This window comes from Lathamus discolor, chromosome 14, assembly GCF_037157495.1.
Source record: "Lathamus discolor isolate bLatDis1 chromosome 14, bLatDis1.hap1, whole genome shotgun sequence".
Taxonomy (NCBI): Eukaryota; Metazoa; Chordata; class Aves; order Psittaciformes; family Psittacidae; genus Lathamus; species Lathamus discolor.
Window position 1 is genome coordinate 2083524 of NC_088897.1, and position 24346 is coordinate 2107869.

The 24346-nt window shown below is 46.0% G+C and overlaps 1 protein-coding gene across 1 annotated transcript in view; it reads right to left on the reverse strand.

Annotated features, from left to right (window-relative positions):
* Nucleotides 1-24346, reverse strand: part of TBX4 (T-box transcription factor 4) — a 39344-nt gene continuing 14998 nt past the window's right edge. Inside the window, exons 4-9 of the mRNA XM_065694571.1 lie at nt 21522-21641; nt 19538-19685; nt 6575-6727; nt 2819-2907; nt 2020-2261; nt 1-623 (exon numbers count right to left, since the gene is read on the reverse strand). Of these exons, the coding sequence (XP_065550643.1) occupies nt 1-623; nt 2020-2261; nt 2819-2907; nt 6575-6727; nt 19538-19685; nt 21522-21641 (1375 nt within the window). The remainder of the gene's footprint in view (nt 624-2019; nt 2262-2818; nt 2908-6574; nt 6728-19537; nt 19686-21521; nt 21642-24346) is intronic.

The following is a 24346-nucleotide window of genomic DNA, read 5'->3' on the forward strand; positions in this document are numbered from 1 at the left end:
TCATCCATCAGTCCAGTTCTCCACAGTCCCCATCCCTGAATGATACTGCAGCGATGATTCCCTCGACAAGGAAAAGCTTTGTGAGTACAGGAATTCATTCGCCGCGTTTAGGTGCGGAGAGGGGGGTTTTCTCTCGCACACAGACGGGTGCACCCTTTCCCTTGGGAAAGATGAAGAAGGAACACGCTCCCGAACCTGAGACTGGGACAGCTGGTTGTAGACACTGAAGTGGCTGTTACCTGGTGGCTGCGAGCCTTGACCCGTGATGGACGGGAGCCGTGGCATCATGGTGGTGGCAGTGAAATGAGCAGGGAAAGGCTGGTAAGGGACAGTTTCCATTGTCTGAACACTGTAGCTGGTGTAAGGTGCAACAGAAGTCCACATATTGCAGCTCAAGGGAGGAGGTGGAGGTGGCAAGTCATCAACTGTTGAGACACCAGCAATTTCAGGCCCAGAACTAGAGTACATGCACGCTTCCCTCGGAGTCACCTCGCTGCAATAGGAAGGGCTTAACATCTGCTGATCGTATGGAGGTGGGGAACGGAAATAGTGATCATCTCCTACAGAAGAGGAAGCTTCCAGGTAGGAGCGTTTGCAGGGCAGGTCCAGGTGCCGAGCACTTTCTGCAAGTAAAAGAAAATGCACATTCAGGAGCAGCTCCCAGAGCAATGGTGTTTAACAGCGATCTGCTAAGAGCCTGGGGTGGTTTTATGGAGTCCCCTTAGAAGCTGAGCATTCAGTCTGTGACCATTTCACTGAATAACTGGTGCTCTTTTTCAGATTAATCCAGTTAAACCATTTTAGTTTGGAAAGATAGTGTACAACATCAAAAAGACATTGTGTTGCAAATGTCAGGCTAATCCCCTTGGCCTCAAAGCCTTCTGGTGACATTTGTCAGGTTAAGTGAGAGACTTAGGCTACTATTCTCACATCAGAGATTACTTCACATTCATCCAGATAACAGAGGTCCCTGACACTCTCGCAGTGGTACTCCTGACAAATTCAAGAAGTCTCTTAGAGGGTCTTATCGCAGCCTGCCTTCCTGTCATTACAAAAATGACCATACATTTCCCAGATATTCATGTCAAAAGCTGCAGAAATATTTCCAGATACAGGGGCCCTTTCCCAGTCATCAGCCCTCAGCTTTACACTGGGAAGCTGTAGCCCCTCTCCTGCAGATTGCGATGACTGTGGCTGTGTTAACCAGCAGCTTTCTGTTAGTTGTTAGGAGTATTCTCTGGATGAATTAGTGAATTCATCTGCACATTAAACATCTGCTAAAACTACACATTTGCCTTGCAGTCCTCATTACTGGTGCTGTTAGATTCTTCCTTTGCCCATGATCAGAGGATTCTCACAGCTTAAATAAATTAGTGGCCAATGAGACATGCAAATAGGAGGATTATGTTTTTGTGCATAATTTTTCCGTTTAACTTAAACCATTCCATGAACTCATCTGATACTGGGCTAAAAGGAAGAGAATGTAGTTACAGCTCACTTAGACTTGAGAACTAGCAAACTAGTGGATAAGAAGAAGGGGAAGCTTCCACGCAGCTACCATGGTCCCAGTAATGTGCAACAATCAAGAGAATTGCTAATGGCTTTGTCCTGAAAAAGTGCTGAATGTCTATAGCTTCATTAATGCTAATGAGCAGTAACAGAACACCCCAGGATAGATAAAGCCTCCTCGAAACAATTATTAATTCATCTGAGTCTAACAATGGATAATTTTCCAGTGTAGCCTTGTGCCATTTGAATGATGCATTCTGGTTTTTTTGGAGTGGGTCTCTTGATTTAAGAGTCTGAATTTGCCTTCTACGAGACCAAACCACCAAGAACTGCCCCAAAACCCAGCCCTTGGACCCTGACCCTCCAAACCACTTTGATCACATCAGTATCTTTGAAGATCAAGGCCTGAGAGACCAATCCAAAACAAACTAGAATTAGCAGTAAGCTTTCAGTGCTCATGCTCTTAGGTTTATTTGCTGTAGTATTTTTTCAGCTGTAAACTCAAGTTACCTCTTCTCTTTAGGCAATGATAGAAGAGCCCTGAATCTCTCTGTGCTGTGAAGGTGTTGAGTGGCAGATCTTGAGTATCTGAAGCTGCAAACTGCATGTGAGCACCGTTCTCATACTGATAATGTTGAAGGGCCTGGTGATTCCCATGGAGTGGGTTAACATCTGGCTTTGTTGAAAGCTGGCCGTGACTGGACACCAACCTCTGCCTCATGATGCTTTTGGAAATTACTGGATATTCTTTGCTGAAAGAGGTGAGAAAAAAATATTACCAGATAGATAGCAACAAGCATTAACAGAAAGATGAAATAATAGTTTGGCTTCACTAGGGCATCTCCATCTAATATCTTCAACACCCTTTGCCAAATGTGATGAACTCATACTGCATTCTGCTGGGTGGGGCAAGTATTACGACAACACACAGAGTGTGTCACTGAATTACAGGAAGAGCTTCTCAGGGGTATAAATGGCATTGAAAGCCCTAATGCCCTCAAGCACAAATAAATGTGATGCCTGATGGCATAGACACTTTGAACTTCTCCAGAGAGGTTCAGCACATTAATAGCAGAATAAGGATTCAAGCTCCACTGTAAGGCTGTATTTCTGCACAGGGCACTGGTCTGAAGGGGGTGCGTGTCGGACACTGCCTGCTTGGTTTCAGGGCACCCATGCATGCACACGAGCACAAGCCTGCACACTGCAGCAGTTTCCTGATCCTGATGAGCAGGAGGCCACCTCGCTAAGCACCTCCTTGCCATCATCCCTCCTGTCCACCACCCCTCCTCGCACCCCTTAGCCGTACCTTTGCAGCCGTGCCACGCGCAGGTCACTGTCGTCACTCCCCCTGAATCCCTTGGCAAAGGGGTTGTTTTCAATCTTCAGCTGGGTTATCTTTAAAAGAACGAAACCAAGCACAAAGCATTTGAAAATAGACCACATGCAGAGGTGCAGAAGCAGGTATCAGGCTGGAGGTCTCTAGATGTCCTGTCCTGTGTGACACTCTGTGAAAGGCAGAGTCCACAAGAGTTTCAGCCATTTAAAGATGTAGTGGCAGAGGCAGTGTCTCTGTTTTCAGTGCTGAGAGTGAAACTGAGCTGTGAGGTTCAGTGCTAGATCTTGCAGAAGCAGCTTTTAAAGCTGACAGAATTGTCAATTATAAATGAGGGCAGGAAAGTGAATTTCCTTGAGTCTCAGCCTTATTCTGGGTGCTGTGTTCTTATTCTGGGCTCTTGTTAGAGAATATATATGTGTGATTTAAAAGTCTCCTATGTTTCCACATTAGAGAGCCCTATTGCTTATGGCATGGCTCTTCCTCATTTCCATAGCAATTCTATTTATGTCCATCATTCAATCATTTTTCCTCTATGAAAAGAATCATAATTCAAATAGTGCTTTATCTCCAGGCAAGAGAAAGCTGCTGTGTTTTTGCAAGAAGTGTCTTTCCCCCCAGAAGCTACAGTGAATTAAAAGGGTCCAAAAGCCTTAAAATTGACTTGGTGTAGACTTAATTTTGATGGAGCTCAGCTTTTGTAGGGAAGCTATGAAGGATCTGCCATTTCATGAAAATTCTGTTAAAAAAATCGTGCGTGAAATTTCCTGTAAGGTATTCACTAGTTCCTCTATCTTACAGCCCCAGTAAATACAGTTTTCCTTTGCCAACCCTGCCACCCGATCATTCTCTTTACCTTTGGGTATGACCATTACATGGCAGGTACATACCAAAGCCATGCAATGGTCAGGAATGCTGGAAAGAGGTAGCTGTCCAGTGAAAAATTAAAATAAACCATCTCTCTAACAGAGGATTTTGTGAAGACAAGCGGGTAGTCACCAAGATCCCCTAGAGGGTTTCAGGGGCTAGAAAATGCCAGAGCAGCACCAGAACATTTGTAGGGACACAGGAACTCCTAAAAATATCCCTTGTCCACCTCCTGTACATGTGTCTATGCACCAATATATTTCTAAGGACCTTTGACAGTAAGGTTATAGACAGGTCTAACACATGTCATGGACAGAACCAGGTCTTAGTAATGTCTTTCCCTGCTAAGGGACACCAGTGAGCAGAATCATCTCCTTGGTCATCCAGCTGTCACTGAAAAGACCTTTTCCAGGAGGAGGCGAGGTGACTGTGGCAGAAAACTGATGGGGAGGCGAGGACACGTGTGCCTCTGCAGACCCACTGCCCTTGGGTCCCCTCTCTGTCTGAGGCAGCGCAGCCCTGCTCCCCCTGCTAGCCAGCCGCAGGCTTGCTCCAGCCTGCATCTGATTTCAGCGTGAGGATAACCAGCAAGTTCTGCATGCAGATGAATTTGCAAGAGTGTTGCTACAAAAAATATCCCTTACCAAAAAAACTCCAGAGAAAACAGCTGGCCAGTGTCTGCGATAGAGAAGGAAGGTGGTGACGTGAATTTAACCAGCCTCAGGGGCTCAAGGTTTTCCTCTCTTATCCCGCAGCCTGCAGTGGCTCAAGGGTAGCTCCCAATCAGCTGTTAAACCACAAGAAGCGTAGAGCCCTTCCTAACCCACATCAGGTTTATACATTATAATTTAGTTTTGTTATTTAGTGACTGAGGTTTTCCTTTGACATGAGAAGAATCAGGGCTTCAATACCTCCTTGCCACCTTCCCCTGGCTTCATCCAGCTCAGGAGGGAGTTCTGGGTTAACTATCCTCACTGGTCTGTACTCAGGGTTAGCTTCTATCACCAGCTTTCCATCTCTAGGAGCCCACAGTCAGCTCTGTAACCAAGACTCACTTTTTGTTTAGAAAGACAATTATTCACAAAGACACTTCTTGCAAGCTGGATATTTCTGAGCTAAAAGTACTTCAGTGGTTTGTTCTTCTAAAAGATACCCAGACCAGGTTTTAAATTGTTAATGCCCAAGAGAACAAGTAAAACCATTCAGATATTGCTCTGAAGCTGTGATTTTCTTGAGACTGCAGTGAGGCTGTAGTGAGAGCTTCTCCCTCCTGCTCCTCTGTGCTGGGCAGCATCCAACCCTCCCATCTGCAGGTCGCACAGCAAGAGCTGGGCAGCACCAGGCAGCTCCTCTTGGGGTCTTCAAAAAAGAATTAGGGTTTATTCTGTGCCTTTTCCCTAAATCTGTCAGGTCCACTCTGTGCTTCCACCCAGCTACCAGCCTCCCCCCAGCAGTTCTTGTATGGCAATGGCGGTAGAAGTATTAAGTTTATGAAGCACTTTGGGAACCTTAGGGATGAAAGGCACTATTGACACTTTAAATAGGTATTAAATAAACTCTTTTGAGCCATTTTGGTTAACCGTGTTTGGGCAACTGGTCAGTTTACACCAACAGCTACAACTCTTCTAGCAGGATTCACTCCAGCGTCCAAACAGGTACTCCTGGGCTTCCCCCCCACCCCCTCCCCGTGACACACACATCCATTATTTCTGCTCTGAGTCTTTTAACTGGCTTACTAATTGCAAACTCTTGCAAGGACTCTATTCTTCAAGCATCAAAAGGCATACAGGCATCCTGCTTGGGAGGAAAAGGTCTGGTCAGATTACTGAGGAGGCAGAATTTCACATGTGTTCCTGTTCCTGTAGTATTTTCCTATGAATGTGTACAGACGGAGATGACACAGTAACACATGGCAGATTTCGCATTTGGAGGGCTCCGGCACTGCTTTATGAATCCTGATGTACTTTGAAAACTCCAATTAACCCTCATACAACCCTGAAGTGGGACTTCACCATTAGGAAAACTGCAGGGGAAGCAGGAGCTTGTGCAAAGGCAGGCAAATCAGTAGCAGGATTGAATAGGAAGCCATGCCATCCCTGCCTGTCATCCTCTCCTCTCCCAGCCTTGGTGACAGATCACCCGTTGTCACGGGGAGGTGACAATTAATTGTCACATTGCTGGTCATCCTGTTGGTAGCCTGGGTTAGTAAAGTCATCAGACAGAACACTACCTACTGCCGCCACTACAGACATACAGAGAAGCCAAACCCTGCAACACATAGGTACCTGTGACACACACCCAAAGCACAGAACCGAGCTGTTGTACTCTATATCCCCCCAAAACAAACCTAAACCCCCTCCTGCCTTCACGTGCTAACCACAGAGCAGGCTCTTAGCTGCATTTTTATGGTTACATTCCTCATATGTCTCACTAAATACACATACTATAATTACTTTTCACTGTAGATTTATGAGCAAGCTTTACTAGTCATTATTAGATTTGCTCGCTGTTTTGAATGACATTTTAGTGCTTATGAGCATGCCAATTCATTAGTGTTTGGACTCGCATGGTTTGCCAAGGTATAGTTAGCCAGCGACATCCGTGCTGCTCCTTAACTGCAACCTCTGGCTCATCCCTCTTCCTTAATGCTGGGATGGAAACTTTTCTTCTAAAGCAGGCATTTCAACTGCACAATAGCAGCATAACAGCCTCCCCCCCTCCCTACAAGCAAACAGATCCCACTCATCAAAGCACAGCACTGATATTGCTGTGCCGCAGCAGTTTGGAAGATCATTTTGCAACTGTCGGCAGCAAAAGCCCATAAAGAGAAATTAAGTGATTTTAGCCCGAAAAGCAGCATACCTTGTGATTCTGGTAGGAGGTCACTGATATAAAGGATGTCTCTGGAAAAACATGGGTGCAGAAGGCTGTGTTCTTCGACCCAAAAGCATTGTTCTCATCCGCCTTCACAATATGCAGTCGTGGTTGGTATTTATGCATTGAATTAAGAATTATCTGAAAAACAATTGATGCTAAAGTGAAAAATCCAATTCAAAGAAAAAGAACAAAAAAAGACAAGCCATACCTATTGGACACAATATTTTTACTAGCAGGACACAAAAGCCCGCTAGTGCTCAGCTTTAGCTTTGCTTTCAAACTAGATGGGAAAATTACACTATATAAATGCACAGGAACCAAGACAGAAAAGGTATCTGCTGCTCTGGCAAGCAGAACTGAAATTAAAGCTTTCCTAGTAAACCCTCATTTTCTTATTGCTATTGGATAGAGTCAGTCTGGGTGGAAAAAAACTCATGCAGGTTTTTTCCAAGCTCATGCTGAAGCTGTACAATATAATTCACCGGCAGACTGGTCCATAAAGAATCCTAATAAATACTTTACTGAGCTGAAAAATACACAGTTTAGCAGGGGCAAAAAAGAAATCACAGAAACCACAGGGATGGGGAGGGGGGGGAAGGCCGGTTGTTCTTGTTTTATCTGCGGCTGAAACTACAAAAGAGCAGATTTTTTTTCCCCTCCTGTTTGTGGAATGGCTCCGTGTGGAGGTGTCTGGGTCCAGGCACCTCTCAGGCCAGTGCAGGGCTTCTCAACAGAGCATTAGAGGCCAAGGAGGGCTGCCCATCCCAGCATTAATCTTCCACAAAGAACGACGTGCCCAGATGTTATGGAAGAAAATGGCTTTAAGAAATTGAGTTTCTTTTAAGAGCTGGGATGGTTTTAAGAAAAGCCTGTGTTCCTTTTACCAGGCAAAGGAGGAATACCGCTTTCTTGTTTTCTTGGCATAACCCCTTTCAATCTCTTCTTCCTGCTCTTAAACTGAGAGTGTGTACTCCCCAAGCCCAGCTGCTCCTGGAGTTTATCTCCAGCCAGGCTGACACCCCTGGGGTGCCCAAAGCATCTGGCAAGGTCATGTCTATTTCTGACGAAGACACAGGCAAAGGGCCAAGTAGAGAAGACTGCAGTGGGTGGTGTCTTCAACTTGTGGTAAATAAATGGGTAGATGAATGGAGGGATAGATGGCTGGACAGATGGATGTGCACAATGCATCACTTTACACTAGTTGTGCATTTAGCCAATTTTAAATGAGAATTACGAAGAAACAGAAGACATTTGCTCTGCGGCTGGCGTTTGTGTTCAGGAACCCTTTCTATTTGGTGCCTGCCCATGCCGAGGAGAGCTCGCAGTGGCGGCACTGCTCTCTGTGCTCCGACTGGGATGGGAGGTAACATACGGAGCTTGTACTCTTTAAGTCCCTTCGTCTGGCTGCACATAACTCTGCCCACAGTAGCTGGATGCATTATATACCACTTAAATGCAATTTTTATTGTTGACATTTTCCAGACAACCCTCCTTGCTCCCCAAGAGAGAGAATGAGGAATTTTTGGCATTTTATCAGCTTTGCATCAAGTCTCTTAACCACTTTGTGGCTGTTGATATGCAGGGCGTAGATCTGAGAGGGTCGGCTCAGGTTTTCAGCTGGAGCCTTTTCTCTGCTTTCATGTATCAGCCACTTGTAAAACAAAGCCAAGACGAATAAAGCCAGAGAGCTGTGACTTACATAAGGGGCATTTTCGTTTTCAATTGAGCCAAGCTGATAAACCATGGTCATCTGGAGCAGAAGCTGGGGTGCGCCTATCCCAAACTGCCCAGGTCTGGCCAGGCTGGGTGACTTGTTCTCAGAGTCAGAGCAAGTCAACAGCAGGATGAAGAAAACAGTTTTAAAGTGAGATTTCCAAAGGGAAAATTAGGAGCTCAAGTTTCAATGCACTCTGGATGAATAGTCTGTATTCCCCCTCCAAAGTGGTATCCACTGGGCTATAATGAACCCTGTAAAAAATTTGGAGTTTTTTTTTAATAACATCTTCAAACTCAAGGAGTCCAAACAATTTCCAAAATTAACAGGATACGGCTTTTTGAAAGGATCACTCAGGAAAGAATTTTTGACAGATGCTCAAGGTTACAGTTACAGGCTGCAGACCTGCCTAGAGGTTCATCGTGAACTGCTTGATACTTGCAGGATGTTGTGGGGGGGGAGAGAAAAAACCTCAACAGCTTAATTTAGCCACTGCATTTACCAGGGTGGGCATTTCTGCCCCTTGCACCAAAGTGAGTATTTGCTCTTGTGTCTCAGTGCAAGTACCCACTGGAAAATGCCAAACTTCTTTAAGCGCGCAGCCATGAAAGGACACCTCCTTGAGATGTGCCAGATCAAAGCCTAACAGCCACCACTGAGCGCAAAACATGATTGATAGACATGAGAACCGCAGAGCTCTGAGGTTAACCAAGTCAGTGTCCACAGACACAGATGGGGAATAGCTTCCAGTAAAGCAAAGCCCCATAAAAATACACCATTCTTATACAGTGGAAGAAATAAACCTGTCAGCTATTTGGCAGAGCAGCCAGCATGTCAGATTGGGGATGAAAATGGGAAGTCGTGGTGCTGTTTCAGACACCTCCCTGTGATCCCTGCCAGCTGCACAGGTGATTTCTCACATCTTTTTCAGCAGGGAGCACCACTCTCTGCATTTCCAGAATTTCACAGAGGCTGTGCCTGGAGCTGCATCCTCCTTGTGCTTGGTGTAAGCCTTGTGCATTCAAACCCCCTACAAATCATTCAGAAAAGCGTCTCAGTCCTCAGCTGCAAAGCATTGCCTGTGCGAAGTGAAATGCCAGTAATTCAGGCTAAATAGTTTTCAAGGCTGCTGTGGAAAACCGGTCACTGGCTAAAAATACACGAAACAAATGTAAATTCCACTCCGATGACGAACATCAGGGGAAAGATTGAGTTAAAGAATTGTGTCAAAAATGAGAAGCATTTTAACTGACAGGACAGAGTTGCTGGTCAGTGCTGGCCAGGCAGGGCCTCAGCAGCAGGACACAAGTTGATAGAGGAGCTCTCAGCCTCAAAGCTAATGCTAAAACAACAACTTCCTCTTCTCCTGCACTTACCTTTTTCATTGTGAGGGCACGGGGAGATTAAGCCACTCTCAAACACTGCCACACTTATGTTGGCTTTGGTACAAAATGTAGGTAGTCTGAAATAGGCTAGCTACTAAAAAAGAAACGGTGATTGCCTTATCTTGCCACTGAAAATAGTTACTGGTGTGTTGGTTTGAGGGGAATTTTAATGGGATAGAGGGCAAGGATACAAAATTAGTAAGGGAAATTGGAAAACAGTGTTTCTTGGGCAACACTGAGGCACACCGGCTTAGTAGCAAAGCCTTTCTCTGCAGCTTGGTGAACTTGTCTATCATCTGCCTTACGAAAGAAACAGCTCAGCTTACATGAAATGACAGCATATTTAGATGTCTAATAAATACATTTTCTTCTGTATTAAAAAAAAAAGCCTGAAAAACAAAAAACCAAAACCAGATGTCCCAACCATAATCCTCAAATCAGATGGATAACCCCAATTTAGGGAGTGGACATCTCAGCCTAGGCCCCGTGGGGAAAACTACTTCCACCACTGCCATCCAAGCACTCTCAGTGCCTGGAAAACACACACTTTCAGGAAACAAAGCTGCTGTTAAAAAATACCCATGTGGTTAATGTCAGCCTTCATCTTTATGTGCATCAGTGTGGATGACATCAAATGGCTGTGACTAGCCACCTCCACTGCGTCAGGGCCCCAGAGGCAGGGACCCTCCTCGAGCTGTGCCAGGTAAGACCCAAACAGCTCCTCTATCATTTGATAAACATTTTACATTCTTGCCTTCCAAGGTGGTCATGGCGCTGCTCAACCCGAAGCAGGAAAGGATGCACCCCCCCCGGCCCATGCACCCCCTGCAGTGAGGTAGAGCTGCATTACTCTGGCCAGAGAGGAGCCAAAGCGGATCTCAAGGGTGATGTCACTTCTACCCCCTCAGTGTTGCACGTGCGGACCAGATTGCAGCGAGACGAACTCCAAAGGCAAATGTGAGCTTACATAAACGTCTTTTTTTAACCCGCCCCCCCCATCTCCCTCCTTTGTGCTGATCACACAGTTGGCAGCCGGGACTTCCAATAGAGCCCCACTTCTTTATTTTTTTGGCATTCCCCAGTCAGCAACAAATGCCAAAAAAAAAAAGGTGTCATTTGCTCCTTCCATTTAATTTTACTTAGGAAAACATACTCCTTTAGCACCTAATCTCACACACTGCTGAGTAATGTCGGCTTCAGGGCTTGAAGACATTTGCCACTTTTCAGGATCAGGCCCAGAAGCTTAGCAGGGTAATGGTACCACATCACTTGACACAATGCAAACTTGCCTCGAAATCACCAGTAAAATGTATTTACTTTCATATGAAATTTGGGGAGTTGATTTAAGAGCACTCCCTGTTTCACCAAGGTATCAAATGTCATATGATGCAGTGGTTGTTATGGCAACAACCCTTTTTATATTGAATAGTAAATGGCTACGAAAAAGCCACATAATTTTATGGTTGCTCCCGGGGGATCACATAACTAATATAAAATCTCTCATTTTAATATATTTTCTGCTTCTTTCTTCCTTCCTTCTATTCTCTCAAAGTGAAAAAGCCCTTGAGCTGAGGCTGGCCCTTGTCCCACAGCGGAAAAATGAGCAGGGGCACAAAGGACCAGAAAAAAACCTAACAGTTCAGTCACCCATGTGAAAAAAGAGAAGAGTATGATAATCAAAAAGGCTCTTCCAGAATCACAACCACTGCTGCAGTTTATCTCTTCATATTTAAAGCATTTGACGGTATCAGACATCCCAAACCTAACTTTTCTTTACAAAGTAGATGGTACAGGAATTGCCCCACATGTGCTGCCCAGGGTGGAGGTGACATCTCCAGGGGAGAGATGGTGGGAGTGCAACGCTGCATCCACCTCAGGAGCTCAAAGAGATGCATCACCCTAAAATACGCCGTTAAACTCATAGAATCATTTAGGTTGGAATCATAGAATGCTTTGGGTTGGAAGGGACCTTAAAGCTCATCCAGTTCCAACCCTTGCCACAGGCAGGGACACCTTCCACTGGAGCAGCTTGCTCCAAAGCCCCGACCAACCTGTCCTTGAGCACTGCCAGGATGGGGCAGCCACAGCATCTCTGGGAAACCTGTGACAGTTCACCTGCAACAGTTCCTGAAGAATTTTTTCCTAGTATCTAATCTAAACCTCCCTTCTTTCAGCTTAAAGCCATTCCCCCTTTTCTTGTTAAGATTACTAAATTCAACCAAATAAAACACTGCATTCAGACAACCTCTACAGCAGCTAAAACACTAGCTCTAAAACAGCCTAAACCTCACCCAATTTAGTTTCGGTCATATCCAGGAAACATCACCTTGTTCTGCTCAAAGCCTGGCAGCCTCACAGCTGTGTGGCAGTACCCCAGTGGTGGTGGGAAGGGTGGGAAGGGGCTCTTTTCAGCCAGCCCCATTCCTGAAGCCAGCCAGGCTGCTCCCGCTGCGCTGTCAGAGGAGGAGCCTCCCAAACCCACACGTTTGTCCTGGCAATTGGCACAATGGGGGAAAAAAAGAAAGGCTGGAAAATCCTGGGAAAAGATTCAGCATGAGCTCAGACAAATTGTTCCTTATGAGATTGCCAAAGCTGGGATTTTTTTACCTTTTTCCTCGGTCCTTTTTCATCTACTGTCAGCTGAAATTCATCGTGTTTCCTGACTTGTGATACAGCTTTGGTGTGGAGGAGAAGTCCATCTCCACACAAGCTCATGAGCATCTGAATGGCCCAGACATGCTGAGCCCAGGTGTGTGACCCTGGGACATCCCCTGGTGTGTGAGCCAAAGTGTCTCCTGCAACACCCCATGCCACTGCATGGCCCCACAGCACCCATGAGCACAAAAGGCAAGCAGTGACCTCTTTGCTTGCCCCTCTCCAGACCAGTTCCCCACCCAAGACCGAAAAGCAATTTCAGGTTCTGATTCTACTTAAACTTCACTAAAATCCACTGCATTTGACTCATATAAACCAGTAATGCAACAACAAAAATGTTGAACCCAAGAGGTGTAAATCTTCTTTTCAACCAAGAGCTCCACTGATTCTTTCTCACCCAGCTATTTAAACTGAACACTTGGATCTATTCATCCCAGTGAAACACATGTCATTCCCAGCGGCACACAGCTCTGCTCCTTTATTTTTGCAGGAACAAAGCAGACAATGTAAAACTTTATGTTGGACTTCATAATTTATTTGGGCACCACTATTTCTCAGATCAGCTGAAAGACATCTCCTTAAATGGATGGGTAAAAAGAAAGAAAATAACCTTTCAATGGATATTCCTTCAGCAGAAGACTTGGTGATGCTCCAAAAAAAATGGATTTCATGTTTGGGGCTAGACAAAAGGGTTTTTTTCAAGTTTTAGATGGACTGTGAAAAAAGCTAGTTTAGTAACAGGAGAAATGTACGTATATGAAATTCTTGTATATTTCTCATTTTTTAATATAGATGTAAGAAAATATGCATGTATTATATATTCCATATATATATAAAAGAAATCATATGTCTGTAAAAGAAACCATATATATAAAAATATATAACAAATCTTGTATATTTAATATAAGAAATCTGTAGCTGAGAGTAAGGATGTGAAACTGCTGTCTTGCCACACTACTATGGTGTTGCTCTCACTGAGAACAAGGTGGGTGCAGCCAGCAAGTCTCTTACCATCAGGCAGGACCTTGCCTGAAGCTGACACGGCCCCATCCCTCCGGCTGCAGGCGATCCTCAGCCCCTCATCAGGGCTGTGGGGAGGCTGCTGCCGAGGCAGCACATAAACCTCTTAGCAGCCCCCAGTGAGGAAACTGCTTGGCCACAAGTCACAAAGCAAACAAATAAAAAAGAAAATAAATCTAAATAATATTTAGGGTTTTTTTATGAGATTACTGGGCCATTAACCCCACTGGAGCGCCTGAGTATGCCTGACAAGAAGAGACAGGAAAATACTGAAATTGGGTTATAGAAAAATGAGAGAAAACCTCAAGACTAGGAGAAAAATTAAGTCTGGGGAGAAATAACAAAATCATCAGCATTAACGAGTGAAGCCAGTAAGTAGCAGGTTTGGGTCAAGAGAACCAGGAATATCACCTAAAATGCTATCACAAGTGACACACCACCTATAATATCCTGTAGCTTTAAACCCCAGTAGGTTATATCTCAGAAACTAAAATAACCCCACACTTCAAGAGCAGGTAAACTCCATTATGGTAATGAAAAGGCACCATCAGCCGCCAAGAAGCAAGATAGATAAAAGTATGTAACGTAACCAAGCTCTGCAATACTGTGAAATGCCTACTTCTATTCGTCACAACTGCCACTTCCAATCTTAATTTATTACTACCAATGTGATGCTATCGCCCTCTCCAAGCTGGCCTGGCTGCAGGAGCCCATGAGAAAGTTTGAGTCCTCTGGCAGAGGTTTCATTTCAGTGGAGTCATTAACAACAGCAACAACAAAAGCAGAACCCCCTGACGTGATGTGCTTGCTCGTCTGCTGTTTTCCATGTTACTCCACTCCTACAAGCACTGGCCCTACGTGGCTCTGTGAACTCACAGCCTGCCTAAAATCAACAGGAGAGGGGGCGTAACAATAGGATAGGGTTTTCTTCCAGATACACTCTGTCCGGTGAGACAGGCTTCCTTAGAGCTGCTGCCCAGCTCATTTTTAGCTCTGCTGGATACTGAAAAACCCACTCAAAAAGTCTTCAGGAGCAAAGCTGGGCTCCTACAGGAGCCACCAACCTGCAGCCCTCCCCAGCACTGTACCTAAAACTTCATGGCCTGTCCTCTTGCCAGTAACTGAAGGGCATCCTCATGTCGTCTCCATCTATCATGTGCAGAGTATAAAACCAAATTAAAGTCCGCCCTAAGTAACAGCCTCTGCTTCTTTTCAGCAGCCCTCATGTTTAAGAACACAACTTATGCTGAGGGGTTTCTAGCCCTTGCTGTTCATCCTCACCATCTCTCAAAGTATATTAAGTACCTTTATGCACATCATGATGTACCTTTGGTTACATTATTATGTATCATGAGCAGGAAAGCTGGCTGAGCTTGAGGTTGTTCACTGAGAGGCACTGCACACCACCCCGTGCTGGGGGCACTGTGGGACAGATGGCCCCCATGCCCCACACAGTCCCGTGGGAGCAAGGTCCCTTCAGCACCCTCAACAGCTCTGCCCACTGCCCAGGGCAGCACTTGCAGGGTCTCAGGGAGCCGGGGCTGAGGAGCTGTGCCGTGGGTTATCACAGCTACCTGTGCCCCAGGCCCTCATGCTGTGCTCCTCAACACTGCAAGCAGGAAAGAAAAGAGATGGTGCCAGAGCTGCAAATCTCAGCTGCTTAAATACCTGGAGTCAAGAAATGAAGAAAAGCCCAAAGAGCAAAACAACAAAAAAGCCTGATTAACTGAAATGATTTGCACAAGTGAACAACCTCACCATGGGTCCGAGCCAAAGCCCCTCAGCAAACCTCCCTGTGCCCTTTCCACAGCTTCACACTCGCCCTGAGCATCCTTCACTTGCTGGGGCTGGGAGCTGGAGCTGCCTGTGCTGCCCCACAGCTCACTGGCCATAAGGACCGTCTCACGGGCACCCTCCACCCCGCTGTTTACATACTTCAAACCTCTGAAGAAGGTGGAATTCCATTCATGAGCATTTATCACTACAGAGATACTCACTCAATATTTCCCCATGTGCCCTGAACTAACCTTCTGAAGGGAATAAAAGTATTACGTTATCCTTTCCAACAGAGAGGTTATTTTTGTGCATCGTCTATGGCTGCTATTAGCTAACCAATCTGCTATCACTTGAAACCACATAACCTGATTCATGATAAAGGAGTCATTCCCATTTTTCACCTGGAAAACACAGCTAGTACTTCCCAGGCAGAATACACTGGGAATGGGTACAGGATGTGCCACTTTTGCCCAGCTCCTGCCATTTAAGAGAGAATCTTCGTCTCTGCAGACTGTGTGCAACTGCCTATTATTCACATGGCATTAGAGTGCAAAGCATCGGCTCTGCCAGAATCACTAACCCGTCACTCACCAGCCCCACATAAATCAAAGGCTCTATCAGGCTGATTATCTCTGCATGTAAAGATTTGAAAATACATAAATTAAGATTTTGCTCTAAGCATAGGTGGCTTACAATGCTTTCTTTAGGATCAGATAGACCTTGCCGCAGCTAAATGTTACAGTGGCTGCTGATTTCTTAATCCATTGTCAACATGAGCATTTCTCAGTTGTTAAGCCTGGTGTGAAAGAAGCCTTTCATGGTCAAAAAATCCCCCAAGAGGAAAATATACAGCCCACATTTTCAGTCCGTAGTGTGTGAGCTGGGCACTGGCTTACCTGCCACAAAACCTGCTTCAACCAGGGGGGGTTCCAGGCAGATTTCAGAGCTCTGCACTTCACTTGTTCTTATTTAAAACCTGCATGTTTTTATATCTCTGCATTGAAAAATGCCTCCCATGCCTCTGACTGTAACTAATCATTTACCACAATAGATAACCAGCCAGTGGAAGGAGCAGGAGTGAGGGGTTGGGACTGAAGAGGAATGATTGGTGGCTGGGTTTTATGGGCTGGGTGTCAGAAAGCGAGGCTTTCCGGTGCCGCCTGCACAGCATCCCCTCCTGCCAGCACAGTAAATAATCTTCAGTCTAATTCTGTGGTTGCAGCAAGGGCTTCAGCTCTGTGGATTATTAATTAAGCTGCTTAACTTACTTAATTTAAGCCTCAAATGTACGTACATTTCTCTTTATGAACTCCGGGGCTGCTTGTCCCTGATGTTACGCAGCTATTACAGTGCACGGAGTCAGGGCATGGATTCATTTATAAACGAATTCATTGAAATCATGTGAAATTTCTGCCTGTCTGTTTTTCAGGTCCGATCCCAGGTGGCCAGGGGCCAGGCTCAGAGGAGCTGCACCCCCACATCATGATGTGTTTGCCCTTCAAAACTGCATCTCACCACCAGAATGCACAGTGGCTGTGGACAGGGACGAAGCACAATAGCTTGTCATGCCCCCGCTGCATCTGCATCCATGAGCATCATATCCTTCTTGTGAGACCCCCGTAACACGACATACATACACTCCAGCCTGACCTCAGGATCGGCTACCCATACTCAATGTTAACCAGTAGGTGAACAAGCAGGGGAGCTGGAAGAGCTCTGTTGGGATTTTTTTGTCCCCAAATAAGCATCTAACAAAAGCTTGGTTAATCCAGAAAAGGAGCATCTAGTGCCAATGTATCTCACTGTGTGCCTCTCCCCTGCCTCCTTGCCCCTCCTTCACCCAAGGAACAAGTGGTTTCTGTCTGAGCCTTCCACACTGGAGTGTGGCAGGGGCTGGAGAGGATTGCTCACAAATTGCTGCGTGATTTTGGGATACCGTGAGGAGCTGGAGCCTGGGCTAGTGGAAGCCAGATAGGGAGCCCGATGCTGCAACACCTGCAGGCAGCCGAGGGTGGCAGGGAGGGTGAACCAGCACGGCTTTAGCTGCACAGCTGCCCACACACTGAAAAAAGCACCAGCGGCAGCCTGCAGAAATCATCGCTCCAAGTGGTTTTGAGGTTTGGAGAAAATCAAAGACAAAAGGAAATGGCAGGGAGGCTTCGCTGGAGCACGAGAGGGCAAACAAACCCTGTGGGGTTTCTGACTGTTTTCTCAGGGAGCTTTGAGAGAGTGTTTGCAATCAGTGGAAACTGATTCCTAGAAATGAGACACGGCTCTTATTCCTAACGTAATGCCTTTGCAGCAGGGCTGTGAGGACTGCGCCGTGCCGGGCACACACCTCGCCGGCACTGCCTGTCCCAGGGACGTTGGCCACTGGTGCAACAGCAGAACAGTTCTCAGCATGAGCTGAGAGGGAAACTCATGCTTGCCTTGTACGGAGTCCAGCTGTCCTCCATGTGCACAGCAAAAGTGAAGTACCACTCCTCTAAAGGAGATGATTAATTTGGAAGCCTAGCAAGGGACTGTCTGAGAAGGAGCTAAAACCCATTTAGCCAAGCAGATTGTCAGTGCCTGAACCGCACCTGGGCACTTAAAACAGGTTGTTTCAAGCATTTTCCCAGCAGCGAGAGACAGAGTGCGGGAGCTGTGGTACAAGGCTTGCCTGGCATGAGGGGACTGAGCAGGGCTCATCTGAGGCATGACCACTGCATCGTGCTGCAGGTATCACCCAAAACACAAACCAGAGTCCGCTCTGTGTCACTAGGGAAGCTTTGTTTGAGGACAAACAGGCTGTTTATGGAAAAGGAGGAAATCTTCCCTGTTAAAATGCAGCGTTAAAATCGCAGTTAAAAAAATGACAAAAGTCAGGAAAAGCCAAACGTTTAAAGTTGCAAAACCAACACTGCACATCCTGTTTGTTTTATGGCCACATTGAACATCCTGTATGTTTTATGGTTTACATTTTACAGTGTAAACAGTCATATATTAGGCTACACAGTTAACCAAGGGAGTAAAAGAATGCCACGTGCAAAGCAAGCAGGTCGGTACGGCTGCTGGCACCGGAAGATCAGCGTTTGCGGGGTTTACGTCATTTTTACTGTGCAACCCTTAAAGCAGTTGCTTTCATTTCATTTCCATGGTGCTTTCCCCTTAAAGAAGAGTGAAGGGGAGAGATCGCCTGTGATTAATAATGCCAGCATTAAATGGTACTGATTAGTCTTTGAAGCTCACACATGTTTCATTGGGGTCAGTAGGTTGGGGAAGGGGGTCAGTTCCCGGCACTGCTGGCGGCTTTGCGCAGGGCTGGGTTATCACTGTGTCACGGTGCCAGAGCCCCGCTCTGCCACGGCACCGCAGCGGTGACACGAGGGATCAGCACCTTTGCTTTGTGAAGTTCAAAACTTGCAGAAAATCATGAATACAGCAAAAAAATCCCTATTTTTAATAGTGTTTTAAGCTGATTGGGATTTCCTGCCTCCAGAGACAGCCCCACAAAGTCTGATTTAGCTGTGTCAGAATTACACTTTCTATACGGCTTTAAGCGGCACCAGGACAACTGACTCCACATGAAACCTGCTTTTAGAGGCTTGATGTATGATTGTTTTGAGCAAGACAAATACATCCCTTCTCACTTCTTTAGGACATTTTCACAGCTCCCCTTACTCCCTGAACTGCTGCTGCTGCTGAAAACACTGGTAGGTTAAAACCCACGTTTAGTGACACAAAGTAGATTCACTTACCTGTGGTAGTGGGAGGAGCTGATGGCACTAAACCTAAAAGGATTTTAAACTCCATCTTCCCTCCCTCCAGCCAACAATATTTGTGTATTTTTACATGCAAACCAGACAGGTCCATATTTTTACATTCATTCTCTAAACACTCATTTGCCTGGCAGGCTGGAAGGGCCCTTGTTCTGAGTTACTAAATGCATTGTGGTAGATAACTGTGTACTTCCAACTTCTGCTCTCACAATACACATGAATTAAGATTTTCCAAATAAAATACTTCATTTTTTATAGGGATGACAAAACCAGCTTGGAAAATAACGAGTTTATGCAACCTGTGTACCACGCACAGCAACAGCCAGGCTAAAGATCCCAAAACGCTGCCTGCAAAGATCCTGGGCAGAAGACAAAAGGCCGGTGCCGTCAAGCAGGACACAACTGAGCAAGTCAAAGGCTGTATTTCCAAGAGCAGGGGAAGCACGCAGACAGGAATGGAGGCTCCCCTCCCTCAGTGTTAAACATTTCCCCATACAGCTGCACTGGCAGCACAAGATAAGTGCTGCTCCTCGTAATTAAGTTATCTGTGACATCCCAACCAGCATCCTAGTCCAGACACAAATTCAACGTCACAGGCCCACCTCTGACCAAAACCCATGCAGAACATCTCTCTTACATGTCCAAAGGGATCCAGGTGGTTGTTGGTGAGTTTTAGCTTCTGAAAGGACACCAGCTGCCGCATCCAGTGCGCTCCCGTGGCTGGTGAGTCGGGGTGCACGTACAGCCGCCCCGGCATGGCCGGCTCTGCCTTCCCTGCCACCATCCTGCAAACACAGGGGTACACATGGCATTACCTCGGCAGCAATCACCAGCCCAGACATAGGAGAGCATCCTGTCCTTGAACGCAACCCAGTAACCCTCTCACCGGCCCTTGGGGGGTTCACAGGGGCACAGGGGTTTGAGAGGCCCCTGCTGCTCATGGGGGTTTCAGAGGTCCTTATTTCAGCATCACAGGCAGGCAGAGTAACCCCTGTGCTCCAGCATGGTATTTCGTTGGGGCAAAGTCTCTACATGGCAATTGTGTTGGCATCGGTCAAGGAGGAGATCTCATCTGGGTTTTTGAAGAGGACGAAGCCTTCAAAGGCCTCTCTGCAAAGGGAAATGGTCTCATACACTTCCCAGGAGAAGGTGCCTGTGAGCAGGAGTGGGTATCAGCTTGCGTGCACCCTTTGCAGCCATGCAGGGCTCCCGTAGCCCTCAGCCTGGTGACAGCTCCGGTAGGAAAAGGCTGCTCCCAGCTCCGGAGCTGCATGCTGGCACATGGTACTGCTCCTCATACCCTTCTGCCAGCTCCCCTTGCCCCCACACCAACACCAGCTCTCACAGACACAAAAGCAAACCATGAAACATCCCTTAATGGCAACTCCCTCATCACCGCTCATTGTTCTCCTCTTATAAAACACCAGTAAAAGCAATATCACCAAAACCAACAGAGACTTTCCAGCAGCAATAAAAGGAAAAGGAGAAACAGCTCTAGCTGTTTGGCAAAAGCTTGGCAAAAGCTAAATTAAACAGAGCTAACAACTATCCATCATCTAGGGCTTAATGCTTAAAACACAAAGTGGCTGCCGTGCCACAGAGGCCGTCAGTCCTCTCCTCTTACCCAGCAGCACTCCAGGACAAAAGTGAACGGAAAAGGGATCTTTTAAAACTAGAGCAGTCCTAACGTGCAAGTAAATTATTAATGTTTTATAGAATGTCACCAGGCTCGTTCCCATTGAGATGACTGTGAAATTTTCCATTGCTCATCTTTTCACCAGGCAGCGGTCAGTGGAAGGGTTTGGGAAGAACCACAGTGAATAGTCACAGTGAGGGAGGCTGCTGAGAGCACTTGGGGGTAAAAAAGCAAAAGAGAAAACAATATGCTTCCTTCGTCAGAAAGCAAAATCACAGCCGCCTCTTGGGTAAGTAACTTCCCTATCAAAGGCACAGGGCAGGGAAGAATAACAGAAGAGGAAGAAATTACAGAGGAAGAATGAATTATAGGGGAAAAAAAGCTTTAAACCAGATCTGGCTTTGGACTGCCATAGGGGGGATCACTGCTCCCTTTGCTGGATCAGCATGGGTGAACCAGAGCTTTGAGTAAACCGTCCCATGTTTTTCTTTATACCCAATCTCCTAAAAGCAAAATATTACTATAAAAGAAAAGAATTTAAGACTTTTCACGACTCACATAGATGCCTAATTTTGAAGGCCAAAATGGACCATTAGATCATCTTGTCCAGCCTTTGGTATAATGCAGGTTGTAGCTTTACCCTCCCACACTTGTGCACGGCCAGATAACTTATGCTTCGCCTAAAGCATCTCCTCCGAGAAGATACCCAATCTTGAGCAATTTGGGGATGGACAATCCAGCACCTCCGTTAGCAGTTTGTTCCAGCAGTTAACCCCAGCCTGTTGAAAGTATTTGGTATTTGTCCAGTTTTAACTTCCAGCCATTGGCTCTTGTGTCTATTGCTGCTCTACCAAAGAGAGCTCTGGGAAGCTGGCATCCCTCCCATGGGAAGGTATTTATGTTGGTTCCTGAGCTTGCGCAGCAAACGGCTGATCCAACTGCAATTTTCTAATGGAAAACAGGGCAAACAGAAATGTTCTCTTACCATTTATTGTCACAGAATTTATACCGGTGGTCATCAGCTGGGACGATGTCGATCAACAAGATGTACTTGGTCTTGGGGTTCATTCCGGTCACTTTAACCTTGTAACTAGGAAACATCCTCCTTAGGAGATAAAAAGGGTTAACACATTAGTGAGCAACCTCTGCAGCTCTGGAACTGATGGAAGCTTGGAGCAGCACCCCAAGAGACAGAGTCACCATGTGATGGATTCATGGTAGGACAAATGAGCTACAAAACATTATTGGTGCTTATACACCACCTGAATTAAACTTACTCTTTCCAGAGTATGGGCTGCACAGGGCTAGCACAAAATGGGGCACTAATATGGATGAGGGTATATAGAGGGAGGTTGTGGGCCAGTGCCAGGAAAAGCTGGCTGCAGAGAGAGATATGGGGTGGGGGTCAACACATCCGTCCTTATAGGAGGCTTGGCCAGGGACCCCCCATTACCTCAGGAGGCTCCATGTGGCTTATGGCAACCCCAAAAATGCAAATTTCTTGCTGCCATGAAAGTCATGAGCTCTGAGTGCAGGGCAAACTAAGCACACGCGACTGTCTCATTCACACATTCCCAATGTCCACACCACCAACTCCCACCATTACTCCTATGTGGTACTTGAACCTGTGCTCCTTTCAACAGACTGAAAACTAAGGCTGGAGGGAGACAAAGGGTTAAGCCCTGCAGTGGTGCAGCCAGCCACTGCTCTCCTGGCTTTCCCAAACTTCCCACATTCACAGCACACTCATTAATCCTTGTTGGAGCCAGGAGCACTGGAGAGCTCCCACTGCAAATGTGCCCATCCCATGGATTTAGCATTGACTTTAGCAGACACGTAGCAACCAAAACCAAACAGCGAACATCACATAAACCAGCATATCACTAAAGAATGCTTATATGTATCTGAAGAATCTCTGCAATATTAAAGAATATCTTTTTATAAAGCTAGAACAATGAAACCGTATCTTGCAATCCAAAGGAGGTGGCCCTGATGTGTACGGGCACAGCCATGGGTTTCCTGAGCCCTCAAGACTGCATCAGGAGCCAGGATTTGCAGGATCAGGCACTTCCTCAGAGTAACTATTTTCTTGGATCCATCTTCCCAACCTCCTCCTCATCCAGTAAAAAACAAGTCAATTGAGCCAACCAGCTCACCACAGCCTTCAAGCAACCGGACAGAAGTCTCCTTGCTGCCAGGAGAAGGGCACAGAGGATGAGAATTGCTACATCCTGGAGTCATTCTAATTGCCCTAATAAAGAAAGGCCCAAATCCTGGTGTTGTTTCTCACCACTTCGCCCCTTCTTTATCCCCTGCGTGTTGCCCCCATGCCCAGCCGAGCTGGCCCAGGTCTGCAGCACCATTTTGTCCCTGCTTTGGGAGAAGGCAACAAAATGGGCCCTGTTTGAAACCATTTCAATTGACTCTTTTAACCACCCTGCATAAATTCCAGATGTTTACCATGCAATTAGCTGGGACTAAAAAGGGGTGGTTTACCAATGTCCCTCTTTGATTTTCATTCATAAACTCTGCACTCCTCTTAACCTTGTCCTCCTACAGGTGAGCACCTGGATAAATACAGTAGGACATTTCAATCTGTGAATACACAGCCCAATTCACACATTGAAAAAAACATTGCACAAGGAATCCAATCTGAATGCCAAGATTTTTTTTTTCCTTTAATTATGCCTTAAAATTACATCTGAAAATGAAACAAAAAATAAAAGAGGAGAAAATTATTAAAACCCCGAAATGAGATGGACACGATTTGACAGGTCCTGCATCATTCCAGGTGAATGCCCTGCACTGGGGATGTTTATAACATCTCGCTTCTGAATATCTTTTTTTTCTCAATCATTTCATTTATTGTAGGACATCCAAGCTGCTAAAGTAGCCCGACTGATATACTGTAAATGTTAAGTGCTTTTTTAATGGCATTTAAAATTAAGCTTCAGCATATGGAGTTCATATAGCATGGACATGCCTGAGTTTATAATGTTCTTTAGTATAGCCCTCTAAAATAAATACAAAGAGCCAAAGTACTACTATAATATATACAGCTGAAATTCTTTAAGGATAACAAATGGGGACTCGCATCTGATTGAAGGTGTTGCTTAACTTGCGAACCGCTCGCTATCTCGCGGTGGTAGCACTGTACTCAGCGCTCGACAGACCCAGCTACAACCAAGGCTGCCAACTCTCAGCATTCTTTTCCAGGAAAACATGGGGTAGACTGTAGTAATTTGGCCGTGCACGGACATTTCATCATTATTATTAGCTGCTGCATTTTGCTTTATGAAAAAAAGAGAAAAAGGCAACTAATGTGCTGTCCAGGGACTTGTCAGTTTGATTTTCTTAATGAAAACATATTTCTCAACCCCTTGGCAGAGACTCATTTAGTAAATATCTCTTTGCAATACGATACAAACATGGGTTGTGCATTTCTGATGGGAAGGCATGACGAGAAGAGCTGGGTCCAAGAAAATGCAGTCATACAGCTTCAAGGTTTTAAAACTAAGGCAAGCAAGAGCACTTAATGCCATGTCCTGGCCCTTATTAAATGTCCCATTTGAAGGAGGGGAGCAGAAAACCACGACGGAGGCACTGGGCCTGCCCAGGAGCAAGGCCGTGCCTACAGTAGGTCTATAGAACTCCCGTCAGCCCTGGGAAGGGGCCAAAAACCTGCCTGCTTCCCCAAATTTACTACAGGTCAATGGCGCTACTCACAGCCACGGCTCTATGTTCAGTAGTAGCTTTGCATAACGGGTCCCTCTGCCAAATCTCTGCAGGCAGGAGCTCTCAGGCGGATGG